Source organism: Microcebus murinus, chromosome 11 (genome assembly GCF_040939455.1).
Source record: "Microcebus murinus isolate Inina chromosome 11, M.murinus_Inina_mat1.0, whole genome shotgun sequence".
Classification (NCBI taxonomy): domain Eukaryota; kingdom Metazoa; phylum Chordata; class Mammalia; order Primates; family Cheirogaleidae; genus Microcebus; species Microcebus murinus.
In genome coordinates this window covers 57088306-57103238 of record NC_134114.1, presented here as the reverse complement: position 1 = coordinate 57103238, position 14933 = coordinate 57088306, and the positions used below count along the sequence as shown (strand labels likewise).

At 47.2% G+C, this 14933-nt stretch overlaps 1 protein-coding gene across 2 annotated transcripts in view; it reads right to left on the bottom strand.

Annotated features, from left to right (window-relative positions):
* The window catches only part of JMY (junction mediating and regulatory protein, p53 cofactor), a 98132-nt gene extending 95967 nt beyond the window's left edge, over nucleotides 1-2165 (bottom strand). For both annotated transcript variants that reach the window (XM_076008141.1, XM_012766775.3), the window contains exon 1: nucleotides 260-2165. In XM_076008141.1, the coding sequence (XP_075864256.1) occupies nucleotides 260-1285 (1026 nt within the window). In that variant the 5' untranslated portion in view covers nucleotides 1286-2165. The remainder of the gene's footprint in view (nucleotides 1-259) is intronic.
* Nucleotides 2166-14933: the final 12768 nt, after the last annotated feature.

Sequence of the window (14933 nt, the reverse complement as noted above, 5' to 3'; positions counted from 1 at the left end):
ACCTTGAGCAATCCGCCCGCCTCGGCCTCCCAGAGTGCTAGGATTACAGGCGTGAGCCACCGCGCCCGGCCCAGAGAGTAAATTTTAAAAAGCCACAGGAAGGAATAAAGGGAGAGATATAGCAAGAACCTCTTTTTTTTTTTCTTTTTTCGTTTCCCCTTGTCTAGAAAAACAAGAGCCCCACCTGTGCACACGCCAGACCAAAGCTCCAGCCTCTGGTAGTAACAGAAAGCGACTGGAGCTCACACTCGGATCTTACCTCCTGGATGCGCTTCCTAGCCCGCTGAAGCACTTCTTCGTAGCCCTTCTGCCTCAGCTCGCTGAGGCTTTCATAATACTCCTCGGGATCGTCGGTCTCAGTAAAGAGCACCTGGGAGAGGATCTTCCAGCCGCAGGTGTCCAGGCCGTGGCCCAGGTAGACCTGGAGCTGGTAACACAAGGTGTCGATCTCCTGCTCGGTCATCTCGGGGGCGCCCCCGAACAGCACAGTCCACATGCCCGAGGGTTCCTCTGGGAACACCGGCAGGCACGGCTCCAGCTGCGAGTTGACGGAGCATAGCTGCTGGTGCACGGCGCGCAGGTCCTGGAAGGAGAAGAGTCCGGCCCAGCTGCACTCTTCGGCGGGAGACTCCAGCTCGGCGCCGGCCGGCGGCTGCTCCGCGCCCGCCAGGGGCGCCTCGTCCTCCCTCACCATTTCCAGCACCTCGATCTCCTCGGAGACGGTCCCGGAGGCGCTCACTACCCGCACGGAGGACACCGGAGCCTCTCTGGGTGCCGGCCGGGCTGCCGCAGCGGCAGCCCCCGCTGCATCCCTGGCTTCGGATGCCCTCCGGACCGGGCTAGGCTTGGCCCGCACCGGGCTTCTGAGAGAACTCTCCGCTCCTTTGCCGCCCGGAGTCCGCAGCAGCGGGTCTCCCCGAGGGCTTCGCGTACTCCGCGGAGAGCCGCCCTCTGCCCAGGCCGCGTTCCGCCGGGGCCCGGGGCTCCTGACCGGAGTCGCAGAGGCGGTGGCCTCGGGCCGGCCCTTGCCCGCCGGGCTGCCCGGCCCGCGGCTCGCGTCCGACGCAGGTCCGCCGGCCTCGGCGCCCCCTCGCGCCCCCGCCTGCTCCCGGGAGCCGCTCCTCTGCCTCTGGGCCGTCCGGTTGTGGCAGGTTATGGCAAACTTGCCCTCGATCTCGTTCCAGGCCACAATAAACACGAACTTGTGCTTCTCGCGCTCGTCGAACACATGGGGCCGCACAGCCACCCAGTCCGACTCGAGCGTCTCCTCCAGCGCGAACGACATGGTGGCGCCGGCTTGGGGCCGCGGAGGTGGGCCGCCGGCCCTGCCCGCCCGAGGACGCCCCGGCTGGCTGCGCCGCGCCCCCCGCTCACCCTCGCCGGGCGCCTTCAGCCATCTTAGCGCGCCGGCCGGCTCTCCCCGCTCGCTCGCCGGTCCCCCGCACTCGCACCGCCGAGCTCCTTTGTGGCGCTGCTCGCGGGAAGGACAATACGCGTCCCGGGAGCAGGTAGTTCACATGGTCACGTGCGGCCGGATCTGTTTACAAGCCCCGCGCTGCCGCAGCGCCTCGCGGCCGCCCGCCGCCCCCCGCGCGAGGCCGTGGGGCTGCGTATGCGGCGCTCTGGCGGAGACGCGCGGTCCCGCGGGGTCCGGCCGGCGAAGTGTGCGTCCCCGCAGCTCGCCCCAGCCGATCTCCCCCGCCTCTACCCTTCCTGCTGCCGAATGCCCGGGACCGGCCTGACGGACGGACTCGTCTCCTAAACTCTAAGCCTCAGCATCGCCACAATGTTGCCATTCGACTGCTGACGTCGGCGGCTCCACGAGGGACGTAAACACGGGCACGTGCCGCACGCTGGTGACGCGGCTCCGGCGGCGGCGCGCGCACCCGCCTCCTCGGCGCGCGCCGGCACCGCCCCTCCGCGTCCCCCAAGGCTGCCAGCGAGCGGCCGCGCTCCCGTCGCCTTCCTGCCGCGCAGCCTCGTTCTCCCCGGGCCGGAGGCCGCGGCCCGCCCGCTGCGTCTCCCGGCTCCCAGCGCCGTGAGAGTGGCAGGTGTGCGAGGATGGTCAGGTGGCCTTCGAGCCCAGAGAAAGAGGAACAAAGGCGGAGGAACTGAGACTTTTGGAACTCTAGGCATTCAAAGAGCTTTTCAAATGTAAATTTGCTTTCCTTGCGCTCTGGAGGAATCAGGACGCACAAGCTCTGAGTTTAGAAAGAAGTACCCTGAAACAGAGGGGCAACTATGCGCTAAACTTTTTTGGGTTTCCCAAACTCTTGGATTCTCCCCTAACACCCTTGAGACAAAACTTAAGATATGAAAGGTGTCCGGAGACAACCCAGTTAACACTCCAAAACAAAATAAAATGAAATAAAAATTCGGTCACGTCCTGAGAGTATGAATGTTCACATTTCAGTTCATTGGTATTTTATTGCTTCAAGTTTCATCATTGTGTACTGTTCTGTGAACCTCGTTTTGAGGTCGCTGGGCTTTAGCCCTTTTGAAGTTGTATTCAATTATCAGTGTTCCCAGAATGCACATACAAAAAAAAAATCATGTCAGTGTGAAGAACTCTTCTATTCCTACTAAACTATGATGAAACTCGTTCTTAAAATTGCCTAGTAGATTTTACAATCTAGTTTATGTTATCAGCATTCTCTTTCCCATTAGTGTCCAAGTCACAGTGCAGGTATTGTGCGCCATGGGAAAAATACAATGGGAATTATTTGTTCTTTTATTCACATTTCTAAAATATATGCGAAACCATTGGGATTAACCTTGCATTGTCAGCTAAACTTAGTTCAGTATGGTCCTGACTTCTGAATTAACAGCCAAAAATTTTAACCCTGTCACTTAGCTAGCTAGACATTATAGGTCTGCTTTGACACCCCACATCTCCCCTCTCACAAAAGGCTCTTTGGCCAGGATGGGCAAAATGGAAAAAGGACTTTGGTTTTTAACCTTTTTACACTCCTTTATATTCAAACACAAATTTTCCAAGCTTTTAACTGTGAACTTTGTGTCAACTCAAAAATGCAAATCAAAGACACCTTTTGAAAGGCAGAAAGAAAAAGATAAAACCGATTTCATCTTTATTTATTTATTTTTGACCAAATGTGTTCGTGTGTCCACAGGATTTTCTCCTTTTTTAAAAAAACCGATTTCAAATGAGAAATAACCAGCTAAGCAAAGGATAGCACAATATAGAAAAATTTCCCTTCTTTTCTGCTAAAAATTAACTGCTAAAAGGTTTTCTAACAAACATTACTGACATGATCACATTGTATATAGCAATGCATACGGAGAATGAGTGCTAAAAGAATATGTTTATAAGAAATATTTTGTGTGCATATATATTAAAATTATATTTATACACATTTAATTGAAAGCTGTTTCCTGTAATGTAAAAAAAAGAAAAAAATTTTTATTTAAATTTTAATAAAATAAAAAATTATATTTATACACATTTAAAATTACATCTTATCAATAGTGCTATACACAATTGGTTTGTGGTTATATAGGTGTTAAGTACTTCCCCCCTATACTCTGGCTACTATGTTTTGTCAAAAAAGATGCTTCACTGTTTTTTGTTTCCTCTTAGTAGTTGTTAGCCTAGAAATGAAAAGAAACAAACCAAAATTCCCAGGACAGTTTACTGTTGTACTCTACAATTCTTTATTTAGGTCTGTATCTGATTGTCAAGCAAGATCTCTAAGTGTATAAATTACTCCCTGGGAATAAGTAAAGCTACAGAAAAACCACATACACCATACCAGCCTTTTGAAAGGGCTTGGAAACTATTATCTGTTTGAAGTTTTTAGAACTATTGAGCATTGTTAGGTAATCTGGGAAATGCTCTAACTCTCTAGGCCTGTTAACAAAAACTATAATAGTTTACATAGAGATTTGCAAATTATAAAGCATTTTCCTGCACATGTTCATTTTAAATATTTTTAAAAAACTAAATATCTTTAATTTTATACAGGACTAAACAACAGTTCTGATTAGTTAGGTCACACATCCAAGGGTTGGAAGCAGGAAACAACTTCGGTTCAGGGGCCTGGTTCCAAATCTACTGGTGTCCAGGTTAGATTTTCCCAGAAGCAGACACTGAACAGTTAGGAATATAAAAGTTCATGGTGGGTAACACCTATGAAAGAGAAGGGGCAGAAGCAGGATTGGGCAGGCTAGTCCAACAGGGAGTTCCAGGGCACAGATGGTCCCTTAAAGAAGTTCCCCAGTGGATGGATATGGTTAGGCCTTGCTCAGTCATTGGCTGGGGACCACCCAGAGAAAAGCAGAGGATGAAAACCTGAAGCTGACTCTGAGGACACTAACAGCTGAGAACTGTCAGCTGACCACACTCCTTGCAGCTGAGTGACTCTTTTCTTGAAAGAGGATCTGATTGACACGTCTCCATACCTGCCACAGTTTACCTTGTGTGCCGTGTGGATCTACTTCATAAAAACATTTGGGGAGCAGCTCCTCTAGGGCTCTGGTAGGCGTCTCTTCCTGAGGGGAAGCAGAAGTGAGAGGTTAGTGGAAAGAACTACAGCCTCCATGGTTATAGTTGATCTCATGGCCACAACTGGTACTCTCATCTCTCTCATCTACTATCCATCCCAAAGTCCCCTGACCCACTGCTGGCCTCAGTGGTTTCCCTCATGGTGTGTGCCAAACCTTCATTCCTGTGGTGTCTGAACCCTGGTTAACTTTATCCATGGATAGCCTCTGCCACAACATTCCTATATTTGTCACAATTAGTTAAGAGCATCCTAAGAGGCACCCATGGGGGTTGTTTGAATTCCATATATGTTCCTTCCTGCTCTCATCATGTAACAGCAATCCTATTTCCTCCTGCCGATCACAGTCACTTGCCCCTCACAAGATGGTGACTTCCCTTCTTGCCTGCTGTTCCCTGGCCACAGAAAGCCCAAGGTGTCCAAACAGAAGCTATAGTTTGTGGTTCCATGGGATCTTTTCTATGTCCCCTGGCTAGAATGCACTCATGTTGGGGATCTGGACCTCTAACCCTGCAGAATCCAGAGCTGTGGGGACCCCCTGGGGGACCCTGAGAGTTATGGTAAGTGAGGCCACTCCTGCTTCCTCCTCTTGGTTCCTGGCCCCGTGCATTCCTCCTATTGGGCACGCAGTGCCATGTAAAGGTCTATAATTCAATGTCTATACCATGTTCTGGAGGATGTTATCTCCACCCTTGCAGGGTATGGCCTCTGAGCTGGTGCCTCAGCTGTACCTTAAGCACACTAAGCCAACACTCTATTTAGCCAGTAGCTTCTAGATGTGGCAGTACCTGATATAACTAGTGAATCTGTGAAATGTGTTCTTTGGCTGGACACTGTGCTATTTTTCATGTGTGTAGATAAAGCATTCTGTAAGTGGCATGATTGTAGTGCTGGCTGGGACCTGCAGGCAAGAAAGGCAAACCCATATCTAGATTAAGTATCCATTCCTGTGAGAAGAAGCACTGACTCTGCCAGGATGAAAAGGACCCTGTGTAGTTCATTTGTTACAAAGTGACTGTTGTTCTCTTCAAGGAATATTGTCATACACAGGGCTCAGCAATGGTGTCTGTTGCTGACAGGTTGAACATTCAAAGCAGGTAGTCACTACCAGATCAGCTTTGGCAAGTGGAGTCGATGATTTTCAACCCATGCAAAGCCTCCATCTCTGCCACTGTGGCCATGTCATCTATTTGCCTAGTATGCCAGTGAACATCAACTGGTCAAATTATTTTGTCTACCTGGTTGTTTGGTGCCCACACCATGCGAGTGCTTTCTGGTGGGCATTAACATAGGATACAAAAATCTTTACATCTGTGCCCACTCTCATATGCCCATCCACACGTCTCTTCCCTAGACCTCCTCGTCTCTGATATTCTAATTTTTTCTGCTTTCAGACCCCTGACCATTCACTACTGTCCATGAGTCTATATGCACTTTGACTTCAGGCCATTTCTCCTTTGACACAAAGTGGATGATCAGGGGCACCTCCTGAATCTCTGCCCATTGAGAAGTGTCTTTCGCCCAGTGTCTCTTCACTGTCTTTCACAGTCACTCCTGAATACAGCTATCATGCAGACTGCATGCACTTTTTGGTTTTTGCCCATATATGAAATCAATCCACTCATAAACCAAGTTAGAGGTTTTTCCTCCTCTTTCAAGTGACTAAATGGGAGTCCCATATGGCTACTGGTGTGAGCAGAAGAGGGATACTGCTATATAGTGGATGCTATAATGGGACACGGATACATCATGGGGTCTGGACCCACTGTTCACACCACATGCTTGTGTCATCTCTTTCTGCTCATGTTTAGTCCCAGATGTACTATTTCCATCTCATAATGGATTGCTACTGAGCCCACCTAACTTTACCACTTATTCCTGACTCTTGATGGGCAGTCCTAGACTTGTAGTCACTTGGTACCCCAGGATGAGCATTCCAACTCTATCAGGGCCCAGGAGTATTCTGTTTTACCAAAACTGTAATCCTTTGCGGCACATGGTGTGACCTTGCTCCATAACCCCAGAAGCCTGGACTGGGACTCTTCAACTAGGGCTTGCCGTAAACTTCATACCATATCTTTTCCTGCTACTGACATCTCGAATAACATAGAGTGTTCTTCGGGGCTGCATGCTTGCAGCTGGGACCCGCTGCACAGCCATTCTACTCTAGGCCCCACTCAGAACTGGCGACCTGCCATATCACCTGGGATATAGGCTGGAGTAGTTTTCCTAGGTGTGGAATGTGTTGCCTCCATAGCCTGAGGAGGCTTAATAGTCATTGTAGTCATTGTGCTTCCTTCATTATAGTAGCAGATGCATGATGCAGCAATCTGTCCTTCACTATTTTATTTATTTATTTATTTAGAGACAGATCTCACTCTGTTGCCCAGGCTGGAGTACAGTGGCACAGATCATAGCTTACTGCAACCTGGAACCCCTGGGTTCAAATGATCCTCCTGCCTCAGTCTCCCCAGTCTCTGGGACTATAGGCTTGCACCACCATGTCCAATTTATTTATTTATTATTATTATTTTTTGTAGAGACAGGGTTTTACTATGCCACCCAGGCTGGTCTTGAACTCTTTGACTCAAGCAATCCTCCCCCCCCTTGGTGACCCAAAGTGCTAGGATCACAAGCATACGCCACCTCACCCAGTCTGTCTGCTTTAAAATTTTTTTTTTAAGAGACAGGGTCTCAAAGCTCTGTTGCCCAGGCTGGAGTGCAGTGGCATGATCATAGCTCACTGTAGCCTTGAACTCCTGGGCTCGGGCGGGGATCCTTTACTTTTAAGGGAATGTCCTGGCATGCACCTGACCACAGGATGCCCAGAAACTTTACTGAGGTGGCAAACACCTGAATTTTTGTAGGGTTTACCTCCCTCTAGAGTGCATGTGCCTTACCTAGGTCTCTAGCATATTAGCACCCTCTTACTCATCCTGCCTGATCAGCATGGCGTTATCAATGTAATGAATCAACATGATGTTCTGCGATATGTCCAGATGGCCCAGATGTCTTCAGGCTGTATTATGACAAATGGTTGAAAAGTTAACACAACCCTGGAGCAAACTGTTTCTGATCATCTTTCTAGACTGAAATAGAAAAGAACACATTTGCCAAATCAATGGCTGCATACTACAGACCAGAGACTATATTACCTGTTCTAGCAAAGACATCGCTTCTGGCTGTGATCAGGGCTGTTTCTTGGTTGCACTAGCATTTGTCTCCAGGATCCATCTAGTTTCTGCAAGGACAAGACTAGCAAAGTAAACAGAGATATGACAGGAACCACCAGGCCTGCATCTTGAAGAGTGGCCCTAATTTCTGCCATACCTTTACAGGGTTATACTGGTTTTTTTTGTTTTTGTTTTTGTTTTTCCATTTTTTATTATTTGAGACAGAGTCTCACTCTGTTGCCCAGGCTAAAGTGCCATGGCATCAGCCTAGCTCACAGCAACCTCAAACTCCTGGGCTCAAGCGATCCTACTGCCTCAGCCTCCCGAGTAGCTGGGACTACAGGCATGGGCCACCACACCCGGCCTCTCCAGAGTTATACTGTTTTTGATTCACTGTCTTAGTGGGAAGGGGCAATTGTGGAGACTTCTACTTGGTTTTTTCTACTATGATACCCCTCACCAACAGGTATGATATATGGATTACTCTAATTGCCACATGTGTCAATCCTAATTATATATTTGGGGACTAGGGAAATGTCCACTAGGTGATTTCACAGAGTCATTGGACTCGTGGGCTCATATTTTGGCCAGGACTTTATATATCACCTGTATTCCCCCCCTCATATGGAGCCCATGATGAAGTTTTGGGTACTTAGGCATCAGTGTCAACTTGGACCCTGTCTCCAGTAGTCCTTGGGATGTCTGAGTAGTCCCCTCATCCCAGTGAACAGTCACGCAGCACATGGCTGCAGATCCCCTTGGGAAAGCACTGGGGAAATCATTATGTATTGCAGGGTTCTTCGGACTAGGATCCAGCCATCTCTTTAGTCAATGGACACTAGGTCTGAAAACTGAAAACTGGCTTAGTCCAGAGACTGGGCAAGACACCTTTTACAGGTAACTGCCCTCAACCTCTTGCTCATCCACTCTTGCTCTATTTTGCTTATGTATATTAAGTAGTGCCTGTTGGCTGCCCAGCTATTTGCCCTAGGGGTGCTGTGTTCTATTAACCATCCCATAGTTGTGGACATTGTGACCCTTTGGATTCTAATGGTAAAGTGCTACCACTTGACCTCAGTTACGGCCTTTGATCCGTATTGCTATTTTTTGCCCCAGGTGAGTGCCCTGGTGTCAGCCTAGCTCACAGCAACCTCAAACTCCTGGGCTCAAGGTAATCCTCCTGCCTCAGCCTCCCTAGTAGCTGGGACTACAGGCATGTGCCACCATGCCTAGCTAAATTTTTCTGTATATATTTTTAGTTGTCCAGCTAATTTCTTTCTATTTTTTTTGGTAGAAACAGTGCCTCACTCTTGTTCAGGCTGGTCTCAAACTCCCAAGCTCAAACAATCCAGCCCACCTCGGCCAGAGTGCTGGGATTACAGGCATGAGCCACAGCGCCTGGCCTACCTTCAGCATTTTAAAGGTAAAAAAAAAAAAAGAAAAGGCTGGGCCCCTCTCAAGGAGCATGCGGCTTCAGCTCAAAAGCTAAGGGGAGTCCTGAAGGTGCTAAAGGCTGGGGTCTGTCCCTTAGCTCACTCCTTGCAGCTGTGCAGCAAGTATTTTCTTTATCCGGGATCTGAGTGGTACATATCCATGCCTGCCATGACTAAACTTTTTGGTATTTTATATTATATCAATTATGATCAATTATCCTTATTTTTGGCTAGGCAAGGTGGCGCATACCTAAAATCCCAGCACTTTGGGAGGCCCAGATGGGAGGATCGCATGAGGCTAGGAGTTCAAAGCCAGCCTGGGCAACATAGTGAGACCCACCATCTCTACAAAAAAAAGGAAATAAAAATTTAAAAATTAGCTGGGCATGGTGGTGTGTGCCTGCTGAGGTGATGGGAGGATTGCTTGAGTCCACGAATTCAAGTTTGTAATGAGTTAGATTGTGCCTCATGCAATTGCACTCCCACCCAGACAACAGAGAAAGACCCTGTCTCTAATAAATAAATAAATAATTGATTATTGAAATATGATTGCTTTTTTTTAAAAAAATCATATTTTAAAGTTTAACACTGCCTAACACAGGGAAAAGAAAACAAAAAATCTTGATTGTTTTGATGCCAAGAGTTCAAGACCAGCCTAGGCAACAGGGAGATGCCATCTTTACAAAAATTTAAAAAATTAGCTGGGCATGATGGCACATGACTGTAGTCCCAGCTACTCCAGAGGCTGAGACAGGAAGATCACCTGATCCTAGGAGTTTGAAGTTGCAGGGAGCTATGATGGTGCCGCCACACTCTAGCCCAGGCAACAGAGTGAGATGCTTTCTCAGAAAAACAAAAACTAAACAATGCCTAAGAGTGTCATGCTTAATTAAAGACTTAACTATTTCTTTAAAGCTGAAAAAAATTCTTCTTAAGTGTTATTGTGAGACAAATAGTGAGGGATCTCCAGCTCTGCTAGGGACAAAAGTGGTGCTGTCTGGAGCAATTGCCACACCTGGGGAGGAAGGACAAGGCATCACTCTCTTGGTTCAATGGTAATGTTTGAACCACAAAGAGAGCCCACCCCAGACAATGTAAAACAAGACCCCAGACCATAACCAGGACCTCTTGTTATGATGTTACAGCAAGTGTTACAGGGAGTGGCCCCAAGGACAAACCAAGCGGCACACGGAGTCGGCGGATCAAAGTTTATTCCCCAGCAGGCTCAGTGGGGCCTCACCACCAAATTCTGAGCACCATCTACCCAATTTTTCCCACTTTTATTAAGTTGGGGTGGTTCCAGGGGTGGAGTATCAGGTGTAGATTAGTTGATGCGTCAGGTATTATGTTGATGCGCCAGGCAATAGATTTAGTGTTATGCTGGTGCCAGGCAATAGACTAGTTGATGGGCCAGATAACTGGTTAGTATTATGCTGATGTGGGTCTTCTGTGAGAGGTGGGGGTCTCCAGTGCCAGATGCGCCATGTAATAGATGGAGGTTTCCCTTGTCAATGACAGGAAGCCTATTCGTCTTGTTCTTGCTCTATAAACCTATGTTGCTCTTCCTCAATACACTTCATTTCATGCTTACCTTGCTTTTAGTGTGTATATTCATTCTTTGGCCAAGAACACAACAAGAACCAAGAACAGACTACTGAGCTGACCTTATTCTCGCTGCAGGCAAATTTAAAACTCTAAATAAACCAAAAGAAGAAACTTTTAAGTACTATCTAGAGATAACCACTTGGTATATATCTTTAGTAAGGCTGGTGGCAGGCCCCCTCCCTTCCCTAGATCCAAAAAGAAAAGGCTCACGAGACCAGACCCACCAAGGACAAAACTGCCAAGCCCCGCTGAGAGGAACCACATCCAGATTGTTAGAGCGGGAAACCATAGGACCACAGAACAAAGAGATAGGGTCACTGAGGCTGAAATCATCAAAAGGAGTTTTATTGACTAGCTCAAGCTAGGGTCTAAGTCCCAGAGCACTGATACAGTGGCCTCTATTGGGACAAAGACCCGGCGCACTGTGGGACAGAGCCCTTTATACCCTAGGTGCATAACCTGTCCACGCGCTTGACCTTTACATTGATTGGTTGGCCCCTTATGCACTTGCCCTTTTGTTTCATCCCCCAAATTTACTGCGATTGGCCGGCTCAACCCAACTTCCAAAACAAGCAATATACATAAACTAAAAGAAAGCAATTAGCCTGAGGCTTCACAAGACGTCCACCCGGATAAGAAAGTTTCTGCTCCTGGGTTCCACAGATACCTCCAGCCACTCCTATTTCTCAATGACCACCCAAGGTCACAATGGAAAATCCCCAGCTCTTCCCGCCAAAAGTCCCTAGCCAGGCCCAAAGCAAGGCCTCAACCCCTTCAAACGGCAGCGGCTTCTGGGGCCCCCCTCTCTTGGGGCCCCAGAACCTCGTCCAGTATATAATAAAGCCACGTGGTTTGGCCCCACTCTTTCTCTGTCTCCGTCTGTCTTTTCTTTTTGCCACCGCCAAAAAACCTTACATCTTTTAGACCTTTTTCTATGCTCATTTACAAAAAATGAGATCACACTGTAAATATATTCTGTAAACTATTGTTTTGCTTAATGTGTCTTGAACACATTAGTAAATATTCGTCTTTAATAATATTATTAAAAATTCCATTGTATAGTTACACAATAATTTATTTTATCAATTCCTTCAGGAGAGCGTTTAAGTTGTCATCACTGCATCCTGGTAGCTAAATCTTTGAGTACATCCTTATCTGTCTCTTAATGTCCTATCTTGGGAATCCTTTGAAACCCATAAACTTAACCACTTGTTAGTTAAGATGCTTCCAGAAGCAGATGCCAAGATAGGATTATACACACAAGAGATTTTTGGGGGAAAATGCCTACGAGGGCAAGTGAGAAAGAAGCCAGAGCAAGGGGAGAGCTGGTAGATTGTGACGCAGGTCTGACCCATGTGACAGTCGGGGAAGGAAGGAAGTTTCAGCAGAAAGCATTTTAGAGTGCAATGCAGGAAGTTTTCCCTATGTTAGCGCATCTCGGGGGCCATTCAGACTATAACACTAGGCTAGCTAAAGGGAAGCCATTTTGCTTCCAGTATGCTTTCAGTTTGTTCTGTCTCAAAAGTTTAGAATTAATCTGCTTTATGTTTACACAGCTGCCAGGCACAAGATTAGAAAATGACCTTGAGGAAAAACAAATCAACAGTCTGGAACCGGCCGACCCCAGACTGCTGATGATAGGATCCATCAGACAACCTATAGTTTGCTGATACCCGTCGAGCCAGTCATGATGACTTGCATAAAGCTTGCTTTCTGCCATCCACCTCCTTTACCCCTTCCCTGCATAAGATGCTCAGTGAGCAAAGAAAGATGAGATGGTCTTTGAGACAACAGGCCACCATCTCCTCAGGCGGCTGGCACTTGAATGAAACCACTTTTCCTTTACCAACACTTGCCTCTCGTGTTTGGCTCTTGGGTGGCAGGCAGCAGAACCTGCGTTCAGCAACACCTAGCCCAGCGTGAGCGTCCTCAATCCAAAGTTACCTGTCTGAGGAGTTTCATGCCTCACAGACAGGCCTGCCTCAGTCTTTCTGCCATGCTCCATCATCAGCTGGGAGTAGACTGGGAAAGTGTAGTGGGTTCAGAAGGCAGCAGCAGGGCCCTCAGTCCATTATGCTTGGAGATTTGAGAGGCACATTCTCTTGGCTGCCACAAACACCATCTGTGCTTCAAAAAAACTTGGCATGGCCGGGCGCGATGGCTCACGCCTGTAATCCTAGCTCTCTGGGAGGCCGAGGCGGGCGGAGTGCTCGAGGTCAGGAGTTCGAAACCAGCCTGAGCAAGAGCGAGACCCCATCTTTACTATAAATAGAAAGAAATTAATTGGCCAACTAATATATATAGAAAAAAGTAGCCGGGCATGGTGGCACATGCCTTTAGTCCCAGCTACTCAGGAGGCTGAGGCAGAAGGATTGCTTGAGCCCTGGAGTTTGAGGTTGCTGTGAGCTAGGCTGACGCCACGGCACTCACTCTAGCCTAGGCAACAAAGCGAGACTCTGTTTCAAAAAAAAAACAAAACTTGGTATTATTCATTCACTGGTTCACTATTCATTAACTGACTTCAGTTTGGGTGGATTAACAGGAATAATTTTTCAGAAATTAGAAATAGAGTTCCAGAACCTCCTAAGCAGATTTTCAGGGCATAGCTTCATTATTTTGTTTGAAAGGATTTTTTCAAGCTAAATACTAAATGGAGTTGGGGTTCTTCCTCATTTAGTAGTACCCATTCCTCTACTCACCTTACCTGATGCAAAAAAATCTGAATATGAGTTTAACTTATGTCAGGGCTCAGAAACCAAAACACCAAAACATGGAGTGTTGAAGAGGCTACCTCAAGGTCTCTCTGATCTTCCTCCTGCCCCCAGCCACCAAAGCATGGGATGAAATTGAATTTCTTTATCTGCCTAAGATCCAGATCCACCAAAAGGAATAATTGTTTTTTTCTTCCCCTCCCTATAAGACCATGAATGTAACCACACTGGAGCAGCCCCTTTCACAAGGTAATGTACTGTTCCCTGATCCATTCATTCTCCATTCACCCTCCCTAGTAATCCTGTCAACAGAATTCTTCTTCTCCCCTCCCCAGTCCCATAGCCTGTTTTTCTAGGATGGTATATGAACTTCTGAACCCCCCTGGGGAGGGAGGGGGCAGTTACTCTGTGCCTCTCCTTATTTATACACATTAGATACATTTGTATGCCTTTTCTCCAACTCTGCTATTTGTGAGTTGATTTTTCAGCAAACCTTCAGAAGGTGAAGGGAAGGTTTCCCCTTGGCTTTCCTACACTTAATAAATTATAGTCTGGAATAAATTATATTCTGAACAATAACTGCCTTTCCAGAAAATATCTTTGAGGGAGAGACTAATATATACTTCCCAAGTACCCATTTTTCCTTACTTTCTGATCATTATATCCCTTATATTATATATATGGTTTTGTATTAGCTCTCTATGCCTACTGTAATAAATTATCACAAATTTGGTGACTTGAAACACAAATGTATTGAAGTTCTAGAGGTCAGAAGTCTGAAGTGAGCTTCACTGGGCTAAAACTGTAGGGTTTTTCGAAGGTGGTGAAAGAAACAGACAGAGAGAGAGAGAAACAGTGGGGGACAAAACACATGGCTTTTAGAGAAAAAATAGGAAAATAAAAAAAAAATAATAATAATAATAATAAAAACACGTGGCTTTATTATGCACTCTTGGGTAAGGTTCTAGGGACCCAAGAGAGGAGGAGGCCCAGAAGTCAGCACCGTTTGAAGGTATGAGGCCTTTTATATGCTTTGGGCCTGGCTAGGGACTTCTGGCGGGAAGAGCTGGGGATTTTCCATTGTGACCTTGGGTGGTCATTGAGAAATAGGAGGGGCTGGAGGTATCTGTGGAACCCCCAAGCCAAAACTTTCTTATCTGGGTGGACATCTGGGTGTGGTTCCTCTCAGAGGGGCCTGGCAGTTTTGTCCTTGGTGGGTCTGGTCTCGTGAGCCTTTTCTTTTTTGATCTAGGGAAGGGAGAGGGCCCCGTCACCAGCCATATAAAAACCACAATGTCTGCTGGGCTGCATTCCTCTGGAGGCTCCGGAGCAAAATGCATTTCCATGCCCTTCTAGCTCCTAGATGCTGCCCACATTCCCAGGCTTGTGGCCTCCTTTCCTGCATCTTCTAAGCCAGCGAGAGTGGGTCAAATTCTTTTCTTAGCACCAGTTTCTCACAAGGACAGTTCCTGCTTCTGTTATCACATCTCT